Source organism: Chinchilla lanigera, unplaced genomic scaffold (genome assembly GCF_000276665.1).
Source record: "Chinchilla lanigera isolate Chin_1 unplaced genomic scaffold, ChiLan1.0 scaffold00037, whole genome shotgun sequence".
In the NCBI taxonomy this organism is placed as follows: Eukaryota; Metazoa; Chordata; class Mammalia; order Rodentia; family Chinchillidae; genus Chinchilla; species Chinchilla lanigera.
The window spans coordinates 12980768-13007020 of NW_004955438.1; the positions used below are offsets into that span (position 1 = coordinate 12980768).

Sequence of the window (26253 nt, forward strand, 5' to 3'; positions counted from 1 at the left end):
ATCCATCCATCCATCCATCCATCCATCCATCCATCCACCCATCCATCCATCCATCCATCCATCCATCCACCCATCCATCCATCCACCCATCCATCCATCCATCCATCCATCCATCCATCCATCCATCCATCCATCCACCCATCCGACACAGTCCAGGCCTGCTTCCTGTCGGCCGCAAGGGGCTTGCCGTGTGCCCAGGGCAGTGCGGGCTGTGCACTGTTCGAGGAGCTGGGCTGATGGGGGCTGGGGTCCAGCCTCGACTGTGCTGCAGGTGTGGCCTTGCAAACCCACCTCCTGCCTGCACAGTCTGCTCCCTTGGGGGCTTAGTCTACCCAGAAGGGCACCTTTCTGGAAACTCACACAAACGGGCAGTCAGTGCTGGAGGCAGCACCGGGAGCTATGCCTAGTTTGGGTGCTGGCAGATGTTCTATGTCTGGCAGCAAGGGTGGCAGGAGGACGTGGCATTGGGTACTTCCTGGTCAGGCAGGGCCAGCAGCAGCAGCAGATAGGGAGGCAGGCGGCTGACTCTGCGGCTCTTCCAAACCATTTCCTCTACCCGGAGCCCTGCTTCCCTGGAGAGAGATGGTGTGGGGCGCAGGGACGTGTCCTTAGGGTGCACACAGGGCGTCTGCAGCACAGAAAGCACCAGGAGTGTACCTCCTGTGCTCCCAGGAACTTGCTCTTTCAAACAAAACTCAGCATGGGGGCAAGAAGGGATGGGTCATATGGTCTGATGGGTTTTTCTTGTCATTCTTCTGAGCCACCAATACCTCGGGGAGCCTCCATCCCTTCAACTCTGGACCTGGTCTGTGTTTTCCCTGGGGAAAGTCAGGAAGCGAGAGGAGGCAGGGACTCTGTTCTCAGGTGTTGCCCACCCTGAGCTTCTTGGGGCTGGGCCCTGCAGTCCTCAAGGGGAACACAGCCCAGGCCCTGTCCTCACTTTGGGCCCAGCCCAGGCTCTTAGCTACAGATCTGCCATTGACCTCGGAGTCAGCGTGTCCAGACCAATGCATTTCCAGGGTCTCAGAAGAAGAGCAAGACACACTCTGTCCCTTCCAGGCTGTGACCCAGATGCTCTGAGTCCTGATCCTTCCTCAGCAGTCCCACCCCTTTGGCTGACCTCGGCTCCTCATTCAGAGAAGCCAGAAGCCAGCAGTGCAGACTTTGGGCTTCTTCCTGCCATCAAACCAACAAGTTCCTCTGTGTCCTTGATGTTTGCCTGCTCTGTACCCCCTGCTGTGGTTGCAAGCCACCTCCTATACCTGGGCCCTGGATCCTTCTACTCTCCTGTCTTCTGGGGCTTCACACCTTCACATGAGCCCACTCTCTTCTGGATGCTGAGTGCATCAGCTTCCTGTGGCTGTGACGAAATACCTAACACAAACAACCTAAAGGAGGAAAGATTTATTTTGGCTCACGATTTTAAAGGTTCAGTCCAGGGTCATTTGGCCCCATCGCCCTTGGATCTGTGGCAAGGTTGAGCACCTTGGTGGGAGTTCATGGTGGAAGAGGCTGCTTATTTATGGCAGCCAGGAATTGAAAGAGAAAGGCAGGATGGGAAGGGGGTCCCAACCTCCCCTTCAAGGGCACACACTCCAGTGATCTAACTTCCTTCCACTGGGCTCTACTTTCTCCCAAGCCTTTAGCCTGTGGGGCTTTTGGGGACACTGAAGAGCTAAAGTATAACATCAAAGGTCTCAATCAGCACATTTTCGTGTCAACCATCCGCTCTCCTCCCAGCTCCATGTTCCTGCTCCAGAGAACTCTTCTTGCAAGGATGGTGTGTGCTCCCTGCCTCCACTTCCTCACACGCCACCCGCTCTGCAGCCTGCACCAGATGGCTTCCAGCTCCACCACTCCGTGAAAATCAGTCTTGTCAACGTCCGCAGCAACTTCCATCCGCCAGATCCAACGGTGCTTTGTCTCCACTGTGCTCAGCTTCACAGCAGCATTTCCTGAGAGCTGTATCCTCCTTCCAAACAGTTCCTTTAAGAGTGATTAACTGCTTGCTGAGTGCTGAGCACACTGCATGCTTCATCTTGTGTGAGTGTCCGAACTTCCCCCTCATGCAGAGGAGGACACGAGGCCCAGCAGGATTAGAAAGAAATTAAGTTGCCCACGTCGCACTGCCAGCATGTGGTGGAACAAGGGTTTGAACCACCTGAGTCCCAAGACCAAGTCCTTGATTGCGCTGCACGGGCCCCTTCATCAATCCCTTCCTTCCTGCTGTGAGGCCTCCTATCCTGCTTCCTTCTTGCTGACTACTCATTTGCGTATCTCTGGCTTTTCCTCTCCTCCCCAGACATTCACTATGGAGAGGCTTCGGTCTCAGCCTGACCTTTTTCTTTCTCCATCTTCATTCTCAGGCCTTTTTACTACACTGGTTGATAGATCCGAACTCCCAAATTTATGTCTGCAGACCAAATCTAACAGCCACCTGTCACGTGCATGTCCTCAGGCATCTGACGCTTCCGAGTCTGACCTGGACTCCGGAATCTCTTCCTCCCAGACCCCAGCACATCAGTTTCTCTCTAAGGCTGCCTCCCTGTGGGACGTGGTATCATCACCGACTCTAGCCCAGGGCTCGGCATTCTTCCTGGAGTCCTCCTTTTCCTTCACCCACCGCATCTCATCCACCAGCTGCACCTCAGAAATGCACCTCAGGAGTCTTGTTCTTTCCCCTCTGCTGGGACCACCCAGGACCAGGCTGCTTCCTCTGTGGCCTGGACGAGTGCCTTTAAGTCCTCCCACTCCTGCAGCTCCTCTGCTTTTGCTGCTTTCCATTCCATCCCCACGTTGAGCTGGCGTGAACTTTTAAAATCCCAACTGGATCCTTTCATGCTCCTGCTTGAAGTTTTTCAGTAGCTTCTCAATTCTTTTAGCACTGCATTCAAAGATCTTAACAGGGCTCCTGGAATACTGACCTGGGATGTGATGCCTCCCCTGGGGCTTTGTTACTGCTCACTCTTCCGGCTTCCTGCCCAGGACCCTTCATTTCTCACAGCCTACTCTGCCTCCAGGCCTTCTCACATGGTGTTCCCAGCCTCCCTCCAGGGTCCCTGACCAATGGTAACCACACTTCCGGTCTCTGCTCACCTGTGCCCTGATTTCATCTGGCTGCCTCACTTAGGGGAGGCCCTGTGTTTCCAGGAGGTCACAGGCGCCTGCCCTCCTCCTTCCAGGCACCTGGCCCTGTGGGGGTTACATGCTTCCATAATTGCTTTGTTTTGCATCTGTAAACTCAATGAGGGCTGGGACAGTGACTGTCTGCAGGACCACTGAGCAGAGAGCCGGGACATAGGAGCTGCTCAGACATACTGCACTGACCAGCTGATGCCTAATGGGGGTTAGGATGAGGGTTCTGGGCCACACTGGCTGCCTCTGTGATGCATGTTTCACGATAGCTGAGTCACGCAAGTGATCTGACAGCTGTGCCTCGGTTTCTTCACTGTGAGTAAGGGTATGTATACTGTGTCAGGTTCTGATGAGAACCGAACAAGTTAACAGATACAAATTCCTAAGAATAAGATATGATTGATATATATAGTTCTTGATAAATATTAGCTATCTGTAAGTTATAAACGATTAGCCAAAACCGTCCAGGGAGGAAAGGGGTGGTGGGTGAGCTGATCTGGGTATCAGCAGCAGGGTATTTGGGCAGGCCTGGCCCCTAGGACTCTGCACTCCCTCTCCCAGGCATTCCATGTTCAGTGGCCTGCACGCCACCTGTCTGGGAGCTGGCATCATCTTGTCATGGTGTACATGCCCCAGGATCACCCCTTGACCCTACTGATGCACCCTCCTGGTGCCTGGGAAGAGCTAGGGAGGAGGAAGGACAAAGGGGACAGGACAGGCCAGGGCCAAGGAATCCATATGAGTATCACAGCTTTAAATTCCCAGCAGGAATCAGAAAATCTGATCTTGCAAATCTAAGAATAGCCACCGGTTTCGGCTGTGAGAAGTGCCAAAGTGAAAGCTATAATTATTAGTAAGTAACAAGCAGAAATTAACCACCTACCGCCGAGTCATTTTTAGCTGCCATCCCAATGTGGGAATTGAAAGATGGGCACCCAGAAGCTGCATGGCTTGGAAAGGCTCTGGTTGAGCTCGGAATTACAATGACTGAGTTTCCGGAGGCCAACAGTGAAGCATGAGTTGATGAAGTGGGGTGCATGGTTCCGGGGGGCTCTATGCTGAGCAGCAAGGCCTCTCGCTCTGCCCAAGTTCTCCTGGCTTCTGCCCTGGGAAGATGGCATGGTACCCAATGCTATGTAGCCAGGCCCCAAGCTGTGGGCTGGAGGGAAAAAGACCCTCCCTCTGACCTCATTTATGAGACACCGTACATACAAATGACACCACAAGATACTTGGAACTTTCAGAAAAAGAGACCCAAAACTGGGAAGTTGCTTTCTAAATATGACGGGAAGCCCAGAGGCATTAAAAGAAAAGAAAAATACAGACACAAGGCAAATTTCTCTGCCATGTCATACAGGCTTATCAAGAAAAAAGAAAAAGCTCAGTATCTGAGAAGATAAATGGGCAAAAGCCACAGCAGCCAATGGAAACACCATTTTTCACATAGGGAACCAGCAAAGAGTGAGGATTTTGAGGTAAGTGGTGCCGGCAAGGTAGTGAGAAATGGACACTCACATGTTGCTGACTGGCTTAGAAACTGGTATGGTTCTGTGGAAGACACTGTGACCGAATTTATCAACATTAGTGAGTATATATCCTTCGCTCCATGATTCTGACTTCTGGAGTTTATCTTAGAGAAACAGAACTAATATACATTAAGATACTTATTAAAAATTATCCACAATGGCAAAGTACTAGAAATGAAACATTAATCAACAGAGAGCTGGTTGAATTATGGTATTTCCACACCATGGATTTATATGACACGGCTATAAAGAGTACGAGTCAGCCTTGTCTGGGCTCATATGTGACAATCTTCTGATACCACGGTGAGATGGCAGCAGGGACAAAGCCCAAAGTGGGACGATCTCCAGAAGGGGCACGACTACCACCTGCCTGTGACAGGTGACCGAGGCCCAGGGATACAAGGAGCCTTTTCCCTTTAGCTCTTTCCCACCTTTCAACTGTGTACCACACAAGTGTGTTATTTATTTGAAAACAATTTCAATAAAATTGTGACATAGGTCCAGACAACCAAGGATCAAACATGCTCGGCTCGGGCAGGTTTGGCCACCACGTGTCTCTGAAGTAAGAGGTGTCCAGAACAGAAGAGCAGGCCCCCATCACCGAGGAAGGAGCACCCTCTGTGACCAAGCATCTCTGGTTTCCTGGGTCTGTGTCCACACCTTCTCTCCCAGAGCCGCTGGAGGCCCAGGTGTTGTTCTCTTTACCGCCCTGCTGTCAAATGCGTGTACAAGTATCTCTGATACAGTGGGCTGGAATGTGAGGTCATCTCAGAGTGATCTTGCTTGCAAGACTCAAATCCAGGGCCACTTTCATGTGGGCTACCACCACAAGCTCCTGCTACACTTAGCTCACCGGAAAAAACCCCAAGAGAACAGCCCCACAAATGTCAGACAACACGGTCTTGGGTGTGAGGCCTTGATCCAATTTCTCTAAAGTTTGCAAAATGTATGGCATTTGGCAGTACTGCTGGAGCTGATGGCGGACACAGGAAGTAGACGTTACCTGGTTTCCATGAACTGTCATGAAATGAAGTCACCTTTGTTTCACCTTTCAGAGCAGTAGTGCTCAAACCACATGTAATACCTCCTGACAAGTCAGTGGAAACTGTTTTTTTCCGAATTTACCTCTTATAGACGATGGACATATGATTCTAAATTTTGTGTACGGCTTTGAAAGAGTCAATATAGCATGGATTTTATCGGCTCCATTCACTCATACTTTGTGCGGTGCTCATGACACTCACACAAGCATGTCTGCCAGGAGTTTAGAAGGCAGCTGTGGTGTGTGCTTTCAGTAGCTCAGTTCCACCAACCTATAAATGTTAGAGCCACACACATTGATCAGCAAGGAGATCTTTATTGTGTCCTGTAGGCCACAGCAATGAGAAAATGAAGCTTATGTGATTATACAAAATTTTAAGGATAGCTCCAAACTGAGCCTTAGTCACCAAGTTCTTAAAGTTCTAAAGAGCAACTACAAAATTGCCTCCCCAAGTCATGGCAGGTTACACAAAGGGCAAAGTCCCTAGAGAGCTGAGTCGGGGGGGGGGCAGCAACCATCAGGCAAAGCTCTGTGGACTTCAGGTCATTGAGTTTTCTAAGAAACAAGCAAGAAAAGCCCTGTTGGTGAGGTCAGGAGCAAGTCCACCTGGGAGGATCACTGCCAGCCCTCTGGGCTTTCACCTCTGCTCTTCAAAGATTCAATTTCAAGTTGAATCGGAAAGACAATCCTGCTCCTACCCCAGCCCTCGTTCTCTTCCAGGCACTCACTCCTTTCCTTGCTGAGCTCCATGGTCACTGCTCACAGAGGTGACTGAGCAGGACCTTGTCAGAACCTTGAGCCGGGCTTCTCTGGCACAGAGCTGGGGAGGTGCACTTCTGCAGTGCCCTGGCTCTCTGAGGCAATCTGTGACCTCTCTGGGTAGGAGCCCAGTGCGACGGAGTGTGTGCAGTGGGGAGGATAACTGCACATGCATGAATCAGCCCTCTGCTGCATTTCTGCTCTCAAGAACCTAATTAGTTAATTGATAGTGGTTGCTATGGCTCAATTAAAGATGTCAACACAGAAAAATGCTGACTGGGTGGGGCCTTGGGACTGTCAAGCCAGGTAAATCCAACCATGCTTTTAGGATGCACAAGTGCCCAGTGTGGACACACAGGCCGACTATCATACAGTTGACTTCGGCAAAGAGGATGGAAGTTACCTTTCATGTCAAAATAGAAATATGCAGGTCAATCAACAGCTCTCATTTGCTTGGGAACTCTGTACAGTGGGATCCTCACTGCTCCAACATGAGCATGCTGGACTTGCTCTGGGATTTCTGGCTGTGCAGAAGCACTGCTAAACCAGCAGATTGCCCTGTGCAACCCGGGAAGGTGATTATCCCCGCCTTCCAGGCCCGCAGCTTCTGCTGCTGCCCTCTCTGTGAGCTACCAGGGGCGATCAGAGAAGGTGGGACCACCGAACACATTTCCCCTGCCCTGGCTTTGACTAAGACATCCGTGTTACCAATACCCCTTGCCCCTTCTCCTGGAGACTCTGGCTGCTGAGACGCACTGTGCTCATCAACCCTAGGAGATAGGCACTATTCCAACCTCATGGTGCAAATGAGAAAACTAAGGCCCAGCGGTCAAGACAGAACTCAAGGTTACCCCATTGCTAAGTCGTACAGCAGGGATTCCATTCCTTGTCACCCACAAAGATGGTGCGACTATTTACAGTACAAAGCCTGTATGCCAGGCAGTAGACTCCCTGGGAATCCTGAGTGCAGTCCAGAAAACCTCTCCCAGGTGCCCATTCTGGGCCAAGTTCTGGGTCAGGTGTGGACACAGGGGAAGGCTGGGTAGATAGTGAACAAAGCATGATCGTTGCAAAGAGGTGGTATAAGTTTGGTGTTTGATGGCAAAAGCTTTGGTTTCGCTTGATGAGGGGTTCTGGGTTTTCTGCAAGAGCCTCAGGACCTGCAGCCTTGGGTACAGAATGCTCAAGGGAAGGGGGTGCATGGGTGACAGGGTTCACAGGGTGCAGGAGGGCAGAGCAGTACCTGCGTGGAGCCAGATCTGTGCCAGTGTCATCCAGGGATGCAGTGGGCCCTGCTTTGGGGCACTGCTCTGCAGAGACGAGGCCACTTCTGACAGTGCTTGCTCCACTCTTGAGGCAGCCACAGATGTGGCATGGACAGAGCCTGTGGGGGTTGCGAGAAGACAGGGTCAGGAGTGAAAGGGCAGACTGCCAGCCACATACTGACAAATGACTCCTCCCATACACAAACATGAGTGTGCAACACACACACATACACACATACACACACCCCTTCTCCAGGATGTTTCTGAGTTACTGTCTAAAGAAATGGTGACAGTCGTTATGGCCTAGAACCTCCATGTCATCCTTTTGCTTTAGCTGACTTTTACCCAACACATGGGGTGCATGCTATGCTAAGGACTCCCTCCAGGAGCTCGACACAGGGTGAGTGTTGCAGGCAAGAAAGAGACTGAGCTACTACATAGCTGTTAACACACGGCATAAGTGAAGAACTACGTAGGCATGTTACAAAGCACCATGAAGGGGCCTTAACTTAGTGACTCCATGGGAGAAGTCAAGGGGAAAGTCAGCTGGCCATTCGCAAGACAAACCAGTAACTTCCCACTTCATTAGTGCAGCCTGGCCTTTGACAGGTGGGCAACGCCCTCGGGCTGGGAACTCATATTGTGTGACATGGCTTACAAACTGTAGAAAAGTACACTTTTGCCCTGTGTATAAGCAAGTGTCTTTTTTCAAGCTAATACTAGACTAGGGGGAAATGGCTTATAGTAAAATGCCTGGGGCTCAGAATAGGCACCTGTCTAACTATCTGTAAAACCTGCTGTCCTGAAAGGAGAGGACCCCAAGGAGATGGGCACTGAGCACATTCACCAGGCAAAGGCATAGTTGCAGTCGATGAGTCAAAATAGGAAGGTGGCCTCCCAGAGGTCCCGATGACCAGAGGCCACCTCCATAAACAAGGGCTTGTTCCCTGCCTCTGTCCAACATTCACTTTTGAAGGATGGTTTCAGAACTGAGAGCAGGATTCTTAGTTAGTTCAAATGTAAAATTTTAAGTAATTTAAAATGATTTTTATTCATCTGCAATTATCTTTGTTATTTTTTTATTTTTTTAATTTTTTGTCTTTTTGAGATAGGGTCTTGCTAGGCAGTCCAGGCCAGCCTTGATCTCACTTTGTAGCCCAGGGTGGTCTCGAACTCGTGATGATCCTCTTGCCTCAGCCTCCCGAGTGCTGGGGTTACAGGTATGAGCCACCACGCCCAGCAGCAATCATCGTTCTTAATTTATAACTCAACAGGAAGTCTAGTATGGAGTTAAATATTCCAACACTGTAGTAACTTTCAACTCATCATGAAGTTTAAAACTGACAATATGTAAAGAAAAACGCTAACTGTGCTAATAAATTGAGATCATTATACTCTGGATAATATAAAATTGTGAGCATAAATATAATTTCAGCTGGGTTTTAGAATGTGCCATAATTCATTCACTTTAAGAGGACATACATCATAACTGGCCTCCTGTATAACATTCTGACTGTTCCAATATGACAGTAACATGGACTCCTCTAGCTACGCTCAAATTCTTTGTGGGGGTTTGGTGGATAGAAATGAAAATCTACCAAAGGGAAAGCACTGTCCCTTCTGTGGCCGGTCCACAGACAGGCTTCTGAAGATACCCAAGTAGACAGCAGCCTTGGGAAAAGGCCTTCTGAGTTCTCTACAAGGAAAGCTGCTGTCCAAGACTGCGGAAACCAAGGCCAAGACAAAGGATTCTACCTTAGAGCATTAAGACTCAGGAACGAATGCAGGCTGGCCACCAATCTACCTTTGGTTAGATAAAGTAGTCTAACTCCATTAAAAAAATCTAAATATCAAAGTGATTAAGCTGCTATAAATATTTTTGATCTTACTCTATTTCTTCTTACAGAAAATAATATTTTAACTTTGGTAACAAGGGTTTAGAGTTTCCCTGAGATTTTTTGATAGCAATGATCAGTTAAATAAAGGAATAATCTAGGTCACTGTTGCTAAATTCTGCCATGACTTTCTCACTGAGTCTCAACCTTGACTTCATATCAAAATCACCTGGGGATTTAAAAAAGTTGTGATGTCACAGCTATACCCCAGACCAAATGAGTCACATCTTCCTGGAGTGGGGCCTGGCGCTTAACTGTTAATCACCTAAAGTGATTTCAACATGCAGCGAAGAAGACGAAAAGCCATAGAGGAGGGACAGGAAGAGATGGAGCTAATGTTTGTATAAAAAAGCTCGGACCCAGGCCAGCAGCCTGACCTCTCCTACTTCCTTGTAGCTAACGGTCAGCTGGGGAACAGGGTTCTAAGATCTTGTTCTCTGGAACAGTGGTTCTCAGATTTCTTGGTCTCAGAATCTCTTTGGAGTCTAGAAAGTTATTAAAGACCCTGAAGAGATTTATGTGGGTTTCACCTCTTGATATTTATCACGTGAGCAACTAAAACTGAGACATGTTTAAAATACTCACATAGTGGTTCATTTAAAAATAATAGCTTGATGCTGTAGAAAAATCCTACAAATCTTCCACCAGGTTCTATGACAGGTCTTATAGCTTTTAGCAGGGTTAATTTCACTTTTTGGACTAACTATTTTGTTTGGTCCACAAATGAACTAATCAGCACTACTGCCAGAGTTCCTTTTCTTTGTGGCATCCATATATAGCCACATTATTTAATTCCTAGTGTAATAGTACATTTTACTGTGAATAAGGTCTGGCAAAAGATCATGATGATGATGACAACAGTGGCAATTATCATTTTTAGAGAATATATTACATTTCAAGCTCTAAGATTAGCTCTTTAGATATATTATTTCATCTCTAAACAGTTCTTTGAGGTAGGTAACAATGTTATCTGCATTGCTCAGAAAACAAAATCCAGACTTAATGAGGTTATGTAACTAACCAGGGTCACACAGCCAGTTAGTGGCAAAACCAGGGCTCAAACACTAGTCCGACTCCAAACCCTGCCTCCAAACCCAATTTCCTTTGCCACCTACTGCAGGGCAGTTGCTTAGAGGCCTGTGCCTCACCTTGCAGTGAGGTCTCGGGACCTCCTTGGTCTTTCCACCTGGGTATAAATCGCTGTGCGGACCACAGGTTTCCAAGTTGATGTAACTGCCTCCCTTCTTAGACTATGTAGCTCTAGAAGACAGGATGTCCCTCTCTTTAGGTATTTTCCGAGACTCACAGTGCCAAGCCCATCCTAGGTATCTAGCTAATGCTTGCAGAATCAAAGAACGAGTAATGTCAACAGACAGGTCCCCACATGACCTCTGGAAGAGGGTGGCTCCTTTTGGGGATACAGGTCTGTTATGTTCTGCTCTTCTTCTCTCAAAACAGGTGAGAAGCCAGAACCTTTAGCCTCAAAGGGCTTCTCAGTGTGGTTGCCATCGAGTCTAACAATCTGTTCTAAAACTGACAGGGGCCCACAGTTAAAGCCAAACAGTGGGCATCACTTAGCGACCTTTCCCTCTCTCAAATGCACCTAGCCCATTAAAGCAGAAAAGGCTAACAGGTTTATCAGAATACTTTATTCCTTTACAATCAAGTCCTCGTTACACATACTCCACAAGGGCAGAAAGCCTTTATGTCCTGAACTAGGGGCAGATGTTAGAGCATTCAGAGATTTATTAATAATAGCAGATGACTAACAACAGTAAAATTATAGAATAGTTAGCATCTACTATTCTTGGCAATAATGCAGGAAATAAAATTCTTCCATTGGGTTGTAATTTGGGAGAATAATTTAAAACCAAAACAGCTTGTATCCTACTATTTTATGGGACTGAAGTGGTATCAATATAGGTATCAGATATTTGACTTATCATGGTCAACGACAAGCAGCACTGCTTCTAATCCACAGATTTTTAAGCTACTCTTTTCTTTCTCACCAAAGCAAACGTGTTCCTGCATCAAGCATGACTTACGGCAGAAGTGGACAAATTGAGGCCTCAAAGGGAATCCAAAGTAAGAAAGGACATATTTCCAAAGTGAAACTGAAGACTCTGAAGGAATGAATAAGTTTCCAAATAATCAGGTTCCACAGGTGAGCCAGGGAAAGCACCTGGGCCGCTCTTCACCTTTACCTTATTGCACTAATTTGAGAAATGCTTATCGCAGCTGCGACCCTGGGGCTGTGGGCTGTGTAGCAGCTGCCAACCTCCACCAAGGAGATAATATGCCCCTTCCCCTCAGGACACAGTGGCTCAAAAGGGCCACTGTGAAGTCAGATGAACCAAGAGCTGCTACAGGCAGGTGCGTGCACACCCGAAAATTTGGCCCAGGTTCTGTAACCTAACTGCCTACATGGTCCAGGGCACCCTCTGTCGTGGGACTGCCCTCCCACCTAGGCCTGAAAGAGGAAATGCTGTCTTGGATATTTGCAACAAAGGCAAAGGGCCACATGGAGAAATGGCTCCAATGCTTAATCCAGGTTCTCTTCTAGATCTCTCCTGGAGCACAGCGCATGTGCGTATGTATGTATGTATATGTATGTATGTGTGCATGCACACGTGGCTAGGCATCAGGAACTGCGGTGGAAGGACACTCTACTATAGGCCATCAGGACCAGGAACCAACGCCACTGACCTCAGAGCACTGATCCCCTCCTCAACCCTTCCCCAGCTTTGCTATCATACACTGAAGCCTGCTGAGAAGCCCTGCCACAAGCAGGATGCTGCCGACAGCCAGCTCCAACTGCTTTGCAGCTAAAGCTTCCCAAACTCCTTTTCCACCCATGGAAACAGAAACCTGCGGTTGGTTTCACAGAAACTTCAAATGTGGCAACTACATATGACCCTATTTCATCATCAAAGTTCATCCTTCAAAGAGACCCTAGAGCCACCCATTGTGTTAAGCAAAAGTTAGGTGGCTGAGTTATGTCTGTACTTTCACATCAAAGGTCACTGAACGCATGGCATGTTTCCATTCCAGCTACTCTTCTGACTTGCTGGTGACATCAGACAAGGGACTGTGGTCTGAAGGATCCTGCACCTTCCTTCTGCCCTCGCGTCCTCACAGCATGGGGAAGATGAACTAGATCTCAGATGAAAGCTGTCTACCTAGCGACTTGGTGCACCTTCCAGTGCCAGCAAATGGACAACTATGTTCTGCTGTGTGTGAAAGCAAGCAGCGGACACATGGCTGGGCAGGATTCTGGGCAGCTCTTTCCTCCCTAGCCCTGGAGGATTAACTCAGCTGCCTCATGTGCATGAGCGTGGGAGAATGATGGCGCACATGGCTGTGCCCCGAGTCCCTTCTCCGTCTGTCACCCACATTCTTTCTGCCAATACCTATCCTCCTGCATTTTTCTGAAAAGCCTCAGAGCCACTCCAGCTCGGGCTTGCAGAAACCAGCCACTGCTGATGAATCTCTGTGCTTTATCCCTCAGTCTCCAAATGATTCAGTGCTGTCTGCCAAAGGGATTGATTCAGCTCCCAGCCCTAGAAGCTGTGCCCCTAAAACAATCCTAACAAGAGGGGAGAGCGGCCATTTTCCCCTTGAAGACCCTGTATGCGAAACAGCAATGGGGATGACTCAGCACTCTGCCAGCCAGCCTGCTTCAGTTTTTCCATTTTTCACGGGAAAAGAATGTCTGTCTCTCAAGAGCGGGCTTGGAAACACACCCGCCCAAGGCTGCAGACTGCCGGCAGCCATGCCCTGCGGTCCCCACACCTGTGCTCCAAGAGCAGGTATTCTAGGCTGAAGAAGGGAAGGCAAGGAATAGTGATTAAGTATCTCTCCATTTCTGGGGGACGAGGAGGAGGTAGAAGAGTTCACTGTTATTGCAGTCACCAGATTAGGCGTATTTCATCTATACCTTTCTTTCTTTAAATGTAATAAATTTTGGTGCCCCTGCCTTCCTGGGGAGGCAGGACCATTCTCGTCTTTGTTGGAGGTCGGCCTGCTTTCTGGGGAGGCTGGCTAGGGGTGGTGGCCCCTCACACTGTGCTGCCTCAGGTCTCCTTTCCATATCTGCTGCCTTTGTGAGTGCCGCCATTCCCCGACCCCCGTGACATGTCTATCAGGCGACAGTGGACCAGGCCTGCAATGCGCCAGGCCTGCAGCAGCTGCCTCCCACCGAGGCTCCCTGTCAGCTCTGGGCTTCTCTGACCAACAACTCTGGCCACCTTTCTGACTGAAGAAGAGATCAGGACAACAAACCCAGGGCCCCAAGACGAGAGCACAATTTGCCAAGGACTTGAACAGAGCGTCAGTAAACAGTGGAACTCTGACAGGAGGTGTCTTCCCCTGAGAGGGAAAGTTTTGGGGAAGGACCCGCTGAGGCAGGGAGAGAAGGGGCTGCGTTGTCACCAGCGGGCACACAGAGGCAGCAGGGCATGCGGTTGGGGCCCAGGTGGTCACTCGGAAGCGTGGAGGGAAGCCATTCGCAAGCATGCAGGGGGAAGCCGGCCGCTGGAGTGCAGCACCTGCCGCTGGCTCTGGGATGGAGACAGTACCTTGTGCAGGAGGACTGTGGGCAGATGCCGCTTTGCTGGCTCAGCCCTCCCTGCTGCATATTCTTGAGGCCGTGGCGCAGGCCTGAAGTGGCCTTGGCCTAGGAGCCTGCTGCTGCCTGAGCCTTAAGTGTTCCTGACTGCAGCGCCATGGAAGAAGCCTTGGCCCTGTGCTACTCTACTTCCCCACACCTGCTTCTGCGTGAGTGCCATTCATCAATCTCCTATAATTCCAATATGCCTTGCTTAAAGAAAGACACCACAGAACCAATGAAGGAGAATGATACTACATTGATTTTAATTTAATCTAAACAGCAACAAAAGGTTATGTTTGAAAAGGGCATATATGTCAGGGCTAATTTTTTTTTTTTAATTACTAGTCCTCAAAAATCGTAGGGCTATTACTAGAATAATGCATTCATATACACAGATTTAAAAAAAATTCACTAGGAACAAGAGGTAAAATATACCACCTGACTACTTACTTCCTGATCACTACATACATTCTCGAATGTTCGAAAATACAAAGTCAGTAACAAAATGCTAGCCATAACGGAAAGGAAAAAAAATCACTTCTATCTTAAACTCATTTCTCCGTCTGATTTCATTTTGGAGGTATGTTCTTTCGCTAATCTGTTTATTCTCCTCTCAAGTGACTTATTCCCAGAGAGAGCAGCAATCTCACCAGAAATAGTGATATGAAAAACTGAGCCAACAACCCAAGTCGGCAATCTTGATTTTTGGCATCTTCTTTGGAGAGGCGAATAAAACACTAGCACACATTTCTCCTCCAAACTGCGAGAGCACTCAGGAACGAGGCCTCCCAGCGTCCCGACGCCTGTAAGTCTACGAAGCCAGGGGCAGTGCACAGAGACCTGACGGCCAGCCATATCTTGCCCAGCCTGTTCCACACCTGTCACTTTGGAGTGACACTTCTTTGGGAGCCACAGCTGGCTGAGTCCTGTCTACAAAGGCATCTGGCTGGGCCTTAAGATGAGGATCAGTTACTGCCCAACCAGAAAGGCGTGCGTAAACACAATGATTACATTTTTGTAGATGAGGAAACTAACATTCGGAGAGTTCAAGGAATTACAGGGGGTTCCTCGGCAGAATTGGCTCTGGAACTCGAGTTTCCTGATCTTGGGGGAGTTAGAGCTGCTTCTGTGAAAAATAATTAAATATATATGCTCTTGCATAAAAGATATCAAGCCTCACTTTAACCAATAAAGGCTGCTTAAAGAGTTTAATGTAGCCTGGTTTTCTGAACATCAAGGATTTTTAATGTCTCTCGGGAGCCTGATAGTAAAGGAGCCTGACAATGAAATCTTTTTATGAGGAACTCCATTGAGATGATAATACCAAAACATACCCCTTCTTTGTATTATGGACTTTTTTTTTTTTTTTTGTCTTTGTTGAGACAGGGTCTTGCTATGCAGTTCAGGCTGGCCTTGAGCTCACTTTGTAGTCCAGGCTGGCCTTGAACTCACAAGGATGCTCCTGCCTCAGCCTCTTGAGTGCTGCGATTACAGGCATGCACCACCATGCCTGACTTATGGACTGTTTTAACACGAGAAATAAAACTACATTTAGGCTAAGCTGGACTTCAGAGAGGAAACACACTCCTCTGGGGCGGAGGAGTTATTTGCCATAAACTAAAGGCTCCAATCATTCAAATGTACTAGATCACCATCTACATTAGCATCTCTGCTAGGAGACAGACTATTTCCCCAAAGTATTTGATGAGACAGAATCACACATCTAGGAAATCTCTTTTGGAAAACTATGATCATTCACTAATGATTTGAAAGCACTGATCCTACTTCCAGGAATGTGCATGGTCTCTCTCCCATAACTTTTGGTCAGTGTGGCATTAGGTTTTGTGATGTCTATCTTTTTAGGAAAATTATTGATTATAACTTCTTTTCTATGCGGCAATAATGGCTGTATTGGAAAAGATACCAAGATTCAACTGATTCTCTCGATCTAGAATTTCCAGGTGACCCACCACGGTAGGCTGGGTGTCCCATGCTTCCGATCGGTGCCAGGGTCCCTTCAGTGTCCACTGCCCACCCTGACGTAGCCACTTTTCATGCCATGCCTTCCTCGGCAGTCCTTTAGACCAATACTGCCTCCACAGTGGTGAGCCCAGGCTGCGCTGAGTGAGTGCGGATTGCAGGAAAGTGGGCCCCAGGTGGTGGAGAGGGCAAGCAGGCAGCAGGGAGATGTTCACAGCACCCCAGCATTCCCAGCACTCGACAACCACAATACACATTCCACGGTGGAAGGAGGTGTGGTTCTGGAGACCCTTGGAAGGGTTAATAGATTGATTGGTAAGCTACTTACTAACTGAAAAAAGGGAAGGAAAACCATGAAAGTATGCTTCTGGAGAGTTGCCTTGGAACAACAGAGCAAACCAAAAATTAAAACCAAGAAACAAAATAGTTCAAAAATCAAAATTGAGGCTAAACAAGCAAAGAGAGTTCTAATAACCTTCCAACTGTAAGTCTGGCTGTCTGGAATCAGATTTCAACTCAAGAATGACACAGAGTTTTCCACTAACAATGATTTTTTTTTTTTAAACTAAAGCAAGGCCAGTTGGGCATTCGTTCCCTTTCACATTCCCATGTTCATCCGGCACATGGAAACTGACCTCATGTAGTATGTTTTGTTTCCAGAGCAGGAAATTCTAAGAGGAAGGAAAAGGAGCAGGTTCCAGGTCTTTCCACATATTAACCCTAATCCTGAGTCCAACACGTGCAGGGCTGGGCTAGTTTTCATTCGTAGGAAGGTAAAGGGCAGGAAGGAGCAATAAAACCTCAGGCCTTGGCTACCTGCTCGTCCTAGGAACAAGCTGGGATTCAAATTCATTGCCAAGTTCTCAGCTACACAAAGAAGAAAACACTGAACACTGCTTGGGACAGCAGAAAGGCAATGGGTGCTCATTATCCCAACAATTTACCAACGAATCCGATATCAAGAGCCTTCTAGAATAATCAGAACTTCAAAGGCTTAAAGGAACACAGGCTCCCTAGGATGCCACAGGGTAAAAGTCGGCAGGGCTCAGAGTCAGGCGGGTCCACTGTGACAACAGAGCGGACAGAGCACTGGAAACATGACACTATCCAGAACAGTAAGATCCCACTTCCAGATGACAGGCTCAAGAAAAGTCATGTGAAAACATTTTCCTGGAAAAACCAGATTTGGCACTTACCCTGGGCATTGTAATAAGGGAAAGTGTCTGTTTTTAAATAGATTAAAACCAACGTAAACCAGGTGCATTGGTGCATACCCGTAATCCCAGCACACTCCGAGGCTGAGGCAGGAGGATGGAAAGTTTGAGCCCACCCTGGGCAACTCAATGACTTAAAATAAAAACAGGGTTGGAGATGGTAGCTCGGCATGACGGCCCTGGGTTTGATCCCCAGTATCACAAAATAAATACATCAATTTAAAAAAATAAACCATTTATAAATACTTTTATGTTCTATTTCATAAAAATAGGTTGCCATTAATAGAAGGGTTGGGACGCTCAATATGCAAAGGAGTAAGGCTGGAGTGCTTCTGGATGTTAACAGGTTCTTTGAAAGGATCAGGTCACGTCTGTCCTGGCTCTGGGCATGGCTTCCATGCTGCAGCGTGGGTACCCTGAAGATGAGCACATTAGGAAAAGTGGGTCCTCCTGGCAGCAGCTCCCTTATGAGCTTTTGTGTAGCACATAACTGAGCATTTGGAACAAAGATGAGCCCGCATAAATCACAGATTCAGAGATTAAATGTGTTCTGGCAGTGCTGGCAGCCCTAAGTGAACATTAAATAAATGAGCGCAAGAAGAAAGAGGGTGGCCTTTCCTGGTAAGACCCACATTTAGGTCCCTTTTAAGGACTTACCAACCAGCATTTCATTTTAATACTGGGCTCCTTGTTCATTTTTATGTTTTAATCGACAGGTCAGGGAACTCCCTAAAGCAGACTTTAAATTTTTTTACATTATTTAAAAGCAAGATTAGACTAAAATGCTTTCTAATTTCTCTACGTGGTTTCATGATACAAACCCTACCTTTTCCTTCCTTGCAAATGGAGAACACTTTATAGCACTGTTATTCAAAAATGTGGCCCCAAACCCACTAGCACTGAAGCCATAAGGGGGTAGTTTGCAAATGTCCAGATCCTTGGGCTGCCCTCAGCCTGCGGCAGCGTAAACCCTTGGGGTGACCCCGGGGGCCGGCAGTTCTAAAAGCTGTCTGTGTCATTTTAATGCACGGTACAGCTTGAGAACCACGTATTTAATAGGCATACGGCCATTGCCTTTAGAATATGAGCTTGATTATTAGATACTGACGGAAATTAATTTCTAAATTGAAACCCAGAATATTTGAGGAAATTTCAAAAGTTGCCTTTTATTTAACAGGATTAATTTTATGCATTTATATCAACCCCAGGAAAGCACAGAAGGACTCAAGAATTAGAAGTAATATTCTCAGAAAGCTCCACTGTTCCTCTCAGGATGGGTCTTTTCTACTTCTCAGAGGAGGTTGGAACTTGGACACTAACGTCTGCAATCTCAGGTTTCTTTTTGCCTTTAACAGCTCTGGATTTTCAAATCAGCAAGATCTCCTTTCAGACCAGTTTGACGGCATTTCCTATCCAGCTTCTCAGTTAGGAAGATTATCAGAAAATGAAACATCAGGCAAATGAAGCAGATCTAACAAGGAAAAACCATGTTTACAGAGAGAGGGTTCCCAGCGGCGGCGGGGACCTGAGTCACTGAATGAATGACTTGCATGGGGCCACACAAAGGTGTCAGGTTTGGGATGAGAATGAAGATGAGAAGATACAAACAGGTGGAGAGGAGATTCGGTTCTTGAAAGAGAAGAGGAGGAGGTGGAGGAATCTGACACTAAAAAAGTGAAAGAGAAAAAAAAAGATAAAGGCAAAAAAAACTTTTAGAAACACAAAGAAAAAGTAAACTAGCTTTAATATACTCACATAAGCTGCAAAGAAAATGAGGTCATGTAATACACAATCATTCCTCTATTTGACAAAAGAATACAAGTGCTTCTCGAAAAAAAAACCAAATTTCTTTTCCTACAGGTTATTTAATTGTCCTACAACAACATTATAGAATAAAAACTCAGATTTACCTGGCCATAGATTCAGCAGTGTGATCTACTGAAAATAATACATATTCAACCTACAATATCTACAATAGAGCGTTCTACAGGATACTAATTGCTTTTCAACTGAAAAAGGTTCCGATTTTTCAGATTTGTTTTTTTATGAGAAGCACTTATATAGTTTACTATAAAAATAGCTTTCCAAGGTGCAGTATACTGAGGTGCATGGTATGTCATGGTCCCAGTGTTGTGACAATGGAGTGCTAAGCTTTCTGGGGTGTTCGGTTGGGAGCAGTGGGTAGGGACTTGGAAAAGGAAGCTGGTACTGCTGCCTTCATGTTTTACAGCTGGAAGGAGATGTGGCAATGCAGAGATCACAACAGCTGCAATTAGAAACTTTCTTGAGCGGAATGGGTTAAACTTTTCAAGTTAAAAACACTTACATTGCGTTGGACAGGTATCTGGTAATATCTACCAACGATTAAAGATAAATCTCCTTACCCTACATCCTGTTTTGAAGGCAAAAGGAAGAAAAATATTTTTTTCATCCTCTATTTAAGGATCTACCAACTTATTCCAAAGAAAAGACAATGACTCATAGTTTCAAAGTAAAGACAGTCAATTTGGTTCCTCATTTTGCTGGCCAGGACCTACTGGATGACTGAGGTGGGGGCACGGGAAGCCAGAGGGCATATCAGAAGGGAAATCGTGTTTGGTTAGAGGGGCTTTCTCAGTTTGACAGGTCTATTTAATAAAACTTATTTCTGCTAATTTAGTACAGTGGACTTGATTGATCCAAAGCTTATAGATGTGAGTTCTTCCTTATATTTGTAATTCCATAGATCTTCACATGAAAGTTTCAGAGGTGGAGAAACATATTTCAGTTAATTAACCACTTCTGAGATCAAGAACACTGAGCTGTACTGCTTAACGGCCTGGGATAATAACGGAATTGTGGATATTTATTTATTTTAAAGTTTTTATCCTTAGGTCCTGAAATTTTTATAGGTACAATATGATATCTGAAAGTGATCTTAAAATACTCTGCAAAAAGTCAAATGTGGTAAGGAGAAATAGGTGAAACGAGAGTACTAACTGTGGAAGCTTGGTGGTAAGTAGTGGGAATCCATTCACTATATTTATATCTCTCCTCGGGTACACTTGAAAAATTTTCCATCATAGAAATTTGAAAAAACAAAAGTAAATATAGTTCTGGGGAAAAACCAAAGTGCTCCAAGAGGACCTGTGGCCTCACCGAGGAGCCTGTCCACACAGCTGGGAGTTCTGGGCCCTGTGTCCCAAAATTGGCAGGACGGCAATGGCAGTTCAGCATGGCGTTAGCCACACAGCCTTCCTGGTGTCAGCACTACAGCTTTGCTCGTGTCAGATGCCTGTGCCCTTCAAAGGGACAGCAGTTTAGGAAGCAGTTAGGCATTAGCGTGACATGGATCAGCGCTAAAGACACGCTGTCACCCGCCAGGGCTGGGTTCTCCCAGACCATATCTGATCTGAGCCGCTTTTCTGTACCTTGGAACCATCTGGACTCAGACATGGCCCCTTCCTCTTCTGCTCTATGGTCCCTTTGCTCTGCTAAACGAGCAGTGCTGCAGTGGATGCTCAAAATGAGCTGGCCTCCTTCAGCACAGCAGAGGCTGGAAGCTGCAGCAAAGGGAAGTCTGCAATCGTGCTAGATAGGTAAGAATTCAGAGGAAAATATGGGGTCCTGGAACATGAAAGAGAATCTCTGTGGATGGGTATGGAGGCACCTTTGGGATATGCTGCGAAGAGACAAGCGTCAGGGGCTAAACAGCATCCAGGGTATCTGACTGCTTCTGTCAGGGGCCTGGAAAGCAACACATGTGCCTATTTGCATGAAAGCACTGGAAAGGTAAACAAAAACCTAGCAAAAATGGTTACCTTCTGGGAAAGGGCAGACAGAGACCTAGAAATGGAAGTAAAATCTCTTCATGGGACACTCTGAATTAGTTCTGGCTTATCAATTATGATATGTGCTTCCTCTTGACATGAAATCAAGACAAGAAGAATAAACGAAGTCTGTACGTGGTTCCCAAAATGCACTGCCCCATCAGTGTGTGAATAAGGTGAGGAGGAGCCGCCCCTCCCATGACCTCACTACAAGCCGAACTAAATCAAACTGGGCTTTATTCATCAAGAGGAAGCATCGTTTCCACTTCTGGGAGAGTGAGCCTTCCTCATCTTTCAGTCTTTCCGACTTATGTTGTCATTTCAGAACTTTTTATTCTCATTTACAAATGGCCTACAGCTGACAGGGGCTCCCAACATGGCCTTCTGCTTTCTTGTAGTGTGCAAATCACATTTGGCAGCAACAGAGGCAGGGCGGGAAGATGGGGCCCGGCAGGGATTTCTCTGGCTAGTACAACATAACAGTCATGGCCTGGGCCTGGCAGGCAGGGTTTCCCCGGATCGTTCAGGAAGGGCATAGGAACTAGCAGCCCGGACTCCACACACCTGGGCCCCTCTCTAGAGAGCAGCTGCATGGATGCCACTGAGGCGAAGGGGGAGGAGAAATCACAGGGTGGGTCTGACCCAGGGGGAGTGACACCTGGGTTGTGCCACACAGACACAGCTCATGTGCACAATGTGGCATCTGAGAAGGTTTAACCTGAAAAGGGCGAATCCTGAGAACTCTGGGAAAAATGTCCCGAGGGACAAAAGGGAGCATGAGCAAGTGTCTCATTCATTTTCTGTCACTGTTTCAATGTGATGTGGCACTCTGGGGACCTCTAGGGAAATTAAGGTCCAAGCCAGCTGGAAGGAAAAGGGGCCTGGGTTTCGTATGCCTGTCCTCCAGGACTGAGGAAGGGGCCCGGGCACCCAGCCTCATGCAGCTGCAGTAGCTGTTCTCTGGCAGCCTCAATCACCGCTGGGGCTGTAGAGAATTTCCCAGCCTCTTTTCTCCTGCTGCATCCTAGCTGGCCCTGAGTGGCTACCGCTGGCACACTTTCCTGCAGTGTGGAGCCAGGACAGCATCCACAAGGCTGTGCCAGCCAGGTTCTGCCTCCTTGGATGCCCACCCACAATAGCCAACCACTCCAAGGGGCGCTTCCCTGTAGCTCAGCCAGTCTGCGTGTTGAGCAGCAGCTGCAGGCCGGGGTAAATTGCCCTACTCCACAATTTATGCTGCTTCTCATGCCCAACAATTTTTTGACCAGGGAGCTCCAGGGCCGTGGATCAGACTTTTCAGGCTGACTCAGTTGGTGGAAGGAAGCCTAGGCAGAAATGCAGAACTCAGGCAGCTGTACGGGCAGCTCCCAGAGGCCCTGGCTCTCCCACTCACCCGGGGTCAGACGAACCCTGGCTTTCTGTGGAAGGACTATGTTGCAAGCTGGGACATGGCACAGGTCAGAAAAGGGACACTGAGGCTCCTTTCCTAAAGCTGGCCCATGAAAGACCAGGTACACTCAGATGGTGGATTAAGCCTTACAGGGGCCCTTTTGGCGGGGGAGAAGCAACAAGAGTGCATTCTAAATGATATTCAGAAACTACCACTGAGGTTCAAAGTCAAGTGAAATGCATGATGTTTTGTGCGTCTCGAGTCCCCCGAGTTGTTGCTGAATAGTCAGTATTACTGTTGGAACTGCTTGGGTGGAGCTATGGAAACTAGGGGGCCAGGCAGGGATATCTGCTCAGAGGCAGTAGGCGCCACGGGCCGCCAGTCAGAGACAGCAGAATCAGCTCAGAACACACCTGCCACCCTCCTGGTCTTTCTGCTGGGTGTGTGCGTGTTCATACGTGAAGGTGATGAGAAATCAGAATGACCGGTTTCAGCAATGGTGGGAACTTACAGGGCAACACAGAAAAACAGAGGCGAACCTGATGGGGATGGAAACCACCTAATTTTGGTTTCAGATTTTATGGTCCCAGAGCAAGGGGAAGCATTTCAAAGGGCTGTGCTGGGCAAATAGTATTCCGTCCCATGCTGTGAACCAACACTTGGAAAAGACCGGAGCAACTGCACCTCAATGAAGCGTCTAAGCGGTCAGCGTGCGACGCCCCCACCCTCACCCAGGTGCCCACCCCCCGCACTCTCCCGGACACCATCACATCCCCCCGGCCTTGGCTTCTCACCTGTCTCGGGGTCGCTGAAGTCTGGCAAAGTGATCGTGTTAAGCTGCCGTCTGTCAGCGATGGTTCTATCTAAGAGGCTGCTCCCACGTCCAGAGTCACTGCAAAACACACTGCGAATGTCAGTCACCTGAAAGGTAGCAAGGAGGAAGGAGCGATCCAACCAGGGCAGGCTGCTGAGGAGCCTAGGGCAGCTTTCGGCAATCCGGCACCTTTCCACATGTGAAGGCTATCCCGCTTCCAGCCTCGGCCTCGCTGGGTTCCCTCAGAATTCAGTATCACAAAAACAGCTAAGCCACCCCACCAACCCCTGCCAGTTTTGGATTCTTGTGTCATTAAGGACACAAAAATGAAAAAAGCCAGATTCTCCATCCACCCGATGGGGGAAACTGGTTGGCGTTCTGGGTTGTGAAGTCACAGAATTCATCAAACCCCTGATACATCACCCTCCAGGGATGTCTTTGTTTTTAAATGCTTTTGATTGATTGTGGTACTTTGGATGGAACCCAGGGCCTTTCCACTGAGCTACATTCTCTAGTCTTTTTTTATTTTTTACTTTCACACAGGGTCACACTAAGGTGCTAAGTAGCCCAGGCTGGCTTAGAACTTGCAATCCTCCTCTGAGATATCTTTATGAAGCAAAACGCTCCACAGTGCTTTCGAAACCTCACAGCATGAGAAAATCACCCAGACTTCCGATGCCAATGGCCCACTCCACACCAAATAAATCACATTTCAGGGGCCAGTCACTATTTTTCAAAGCTGGCCAGATGGTTTTAAGGAGCATCTGCCTGATCGGAGGACTCCTGGCCTCTACTTTTCAGAGGGCGACCATGGTCACAGACTTCTTTGTGTCCTCTGAACAAGCCTTTGAGAAACATCACATGGGAAAAGTTCCTAGCTCTTTTATGAGACCTTAGCCCATACAGACATTTTTCTTTTTAATTCTCATAAGTGAAAACTATTGCTTTTTTTCTGCATCACAATAATCTGTCTGGGGGCTTGAAGAACAATTTTGTGTTGCTGTTAAGAAGTTCTGCAATACAGGAACGCAATTTCCTTCCTCTATGTAAGTGTTGCTAAAAGCAGTACAACAGGATTTGGTATGAAACTTAATACAGTTCACAGGCTGCAGTTTCCACATTCGGTGATGCATTAGAAAAAAACCACAGGAAACAGAGGAAACTTCCTTCAGTACAGATTCTTTGTCAGCCTACACTTATTACATCATCCCATACAATTTTGTTTTGTTTTCTTGGCAACTGCTCCATTAATTATTTCCACAACTGCGAAACAATAAATTTGAACAGAAGATAGCATAAAAGTACATGCAAATTTTCACTAATTGCAAAGCTAACACTGGTCTGCTCATACAGCATTTTTCATATGACTATTCCACAGGATTAATTATCTGAGTATGGCAATGGCTCCCCATTTAGGAGGTTTTTCAGAAGACTTTGTCTCAAAAATATAGTAGCATTTTTTCACCCTGGTAGGCATACCAGAACACAGTGGGTGCTGGCACTGCCAGGAAGGCCCTGCCTGGTACGTGGGGGGCCACCCCGGGTGCTGTCTGCCACAATGCTGCAGGCCTGCATCTCACCAGGCTTCAGAGTACAGCCTTGGCTGCCACATGTGATGCTCTGGGAGGGCCCAGAAATGGATGTCTTGGAGCCCAGCTTGGGGTCTGGTTCTCATCCCACATCTGTCAGTAATGAGCAAGACCACTGTGGTTCAGGGAGCTCGCTGGCCAGATGAGAGTAAGGCTTACCCTTCCACAGAGAACTATGCAGGGATGGAACAAGCTTGTGTAGATGGAGGATTCGGAAGAGCTGTAACTTCTAGGCACATGCCGGGTGTCACAAGTATGCCTCCCTACAGACATGCATCTGAGCTTAAAGCGGCTGGCTGACTCCAGAGGCAATTTTTATCCCTGGATTTCTGGTGTGATTAGGGGAGGTATGGGACAGCTGAGAATGCCAGAAACCCTGACTAAAATTATATTAATTTGTGGACTTGCTCACTGAAATGACACAGGATTCATTTCCTTCCACCAGTGGAGAAACTGCACTTGACAACATTCCTCAGTTTGTGTTCCTTATTTCCTCCTAAAAACCGTATACAAGCAGCAATTAACAAACTGGGGATGCTTTTGTTTCCACTCAGAATGTCTTCTTTCTAAAAATCATTAGGTATTTTTGATTGATTAAGAATTGTACTGGATGATTCAAGCAATTTTTAGTTCTTCATTTACATGGTGTGGCGTCTTAGTCAGTCAAGAACTGGCTTTGCTACAACCTGCAGAATGTAAGAGGGCACAAGGGTAAGAGTTTCCTAACTCCCTCATTCTAGTCAGTCTTGATAATCCCTTTCTCTCTCCCTCTGGAGCCCCATCTGCTTGGGCACCTCCTGAGACCACCTATTGTCTCATTTCCTTGCCTGGTCCTTGGACCACAAGGGGCACCTCCCACAGAGGATGGCAGAAGCGACAGAAAACCGGTCCTAGTCAGGGATGCTAGGAGATGCTGTCCTCATGCACAGGTGTGTGCGGCCAGGGAGCTTCTGCTCGCCATTAAGACTGAAAGTTCAGGTTATATTGTAATAATATTTAATGTTACATTGGAAATTGGGAACTTTTCTTGAAATCCTGTCTTCTGCAGCTACACAGAGGTGAAACACAGGGCAAAGTGGTGATGGTGGCGGTGGTAGACTAGGAGGCAGAAACCTGGAGTTCTCATCACAGCTTAGCCTCTTGGAATAGAGTGTGGTACACAACAAAAATTGGATCTAAGAAAGGAGAATGGGTAGCAAAGCAGAGAAGAGCCAGATGGGAAAGGA

General features: G+C 47.4%; 1 protein-coding gene across 5 annotated transcripts in view; it reads right to left on the bottom strand.

The window, feature by feature from the left end:
* Ttc7b (tetratricopeptide repeat domain 7B) overlaps positions 1-26253 on the bottom strand; it is a 218646-nt gene that overhangs the window by 34174 nt on the left and 158219 nt on the right. For 2 of the 5 annotated variants that reach the window (XM_013517238.1, XM_013517241.1), the window contains 4 exons: positions 23419-23516; positions 18921-19091; positions 16540-16590; positions 7706-7846 (listed from right to left, as the gene is read on the bottom strand). In XM_013517238.1, the coding sequence (XP_013372692.1) occupies positions 7706-7846; positions 16540-16590; positions 18921-19091; positions 23419-23516 (461 nt within the window). The remainder of the gene's footprint in view (positions 1-7705; positions 7847-16539; positions 16591-18920; positions 19092-23418; positions 23517-26253) is intronic. The other 3 variants (XM_013517240.1, XM_013517239.1, XM_005390284.1) reach the window with 3 other exon arrangements.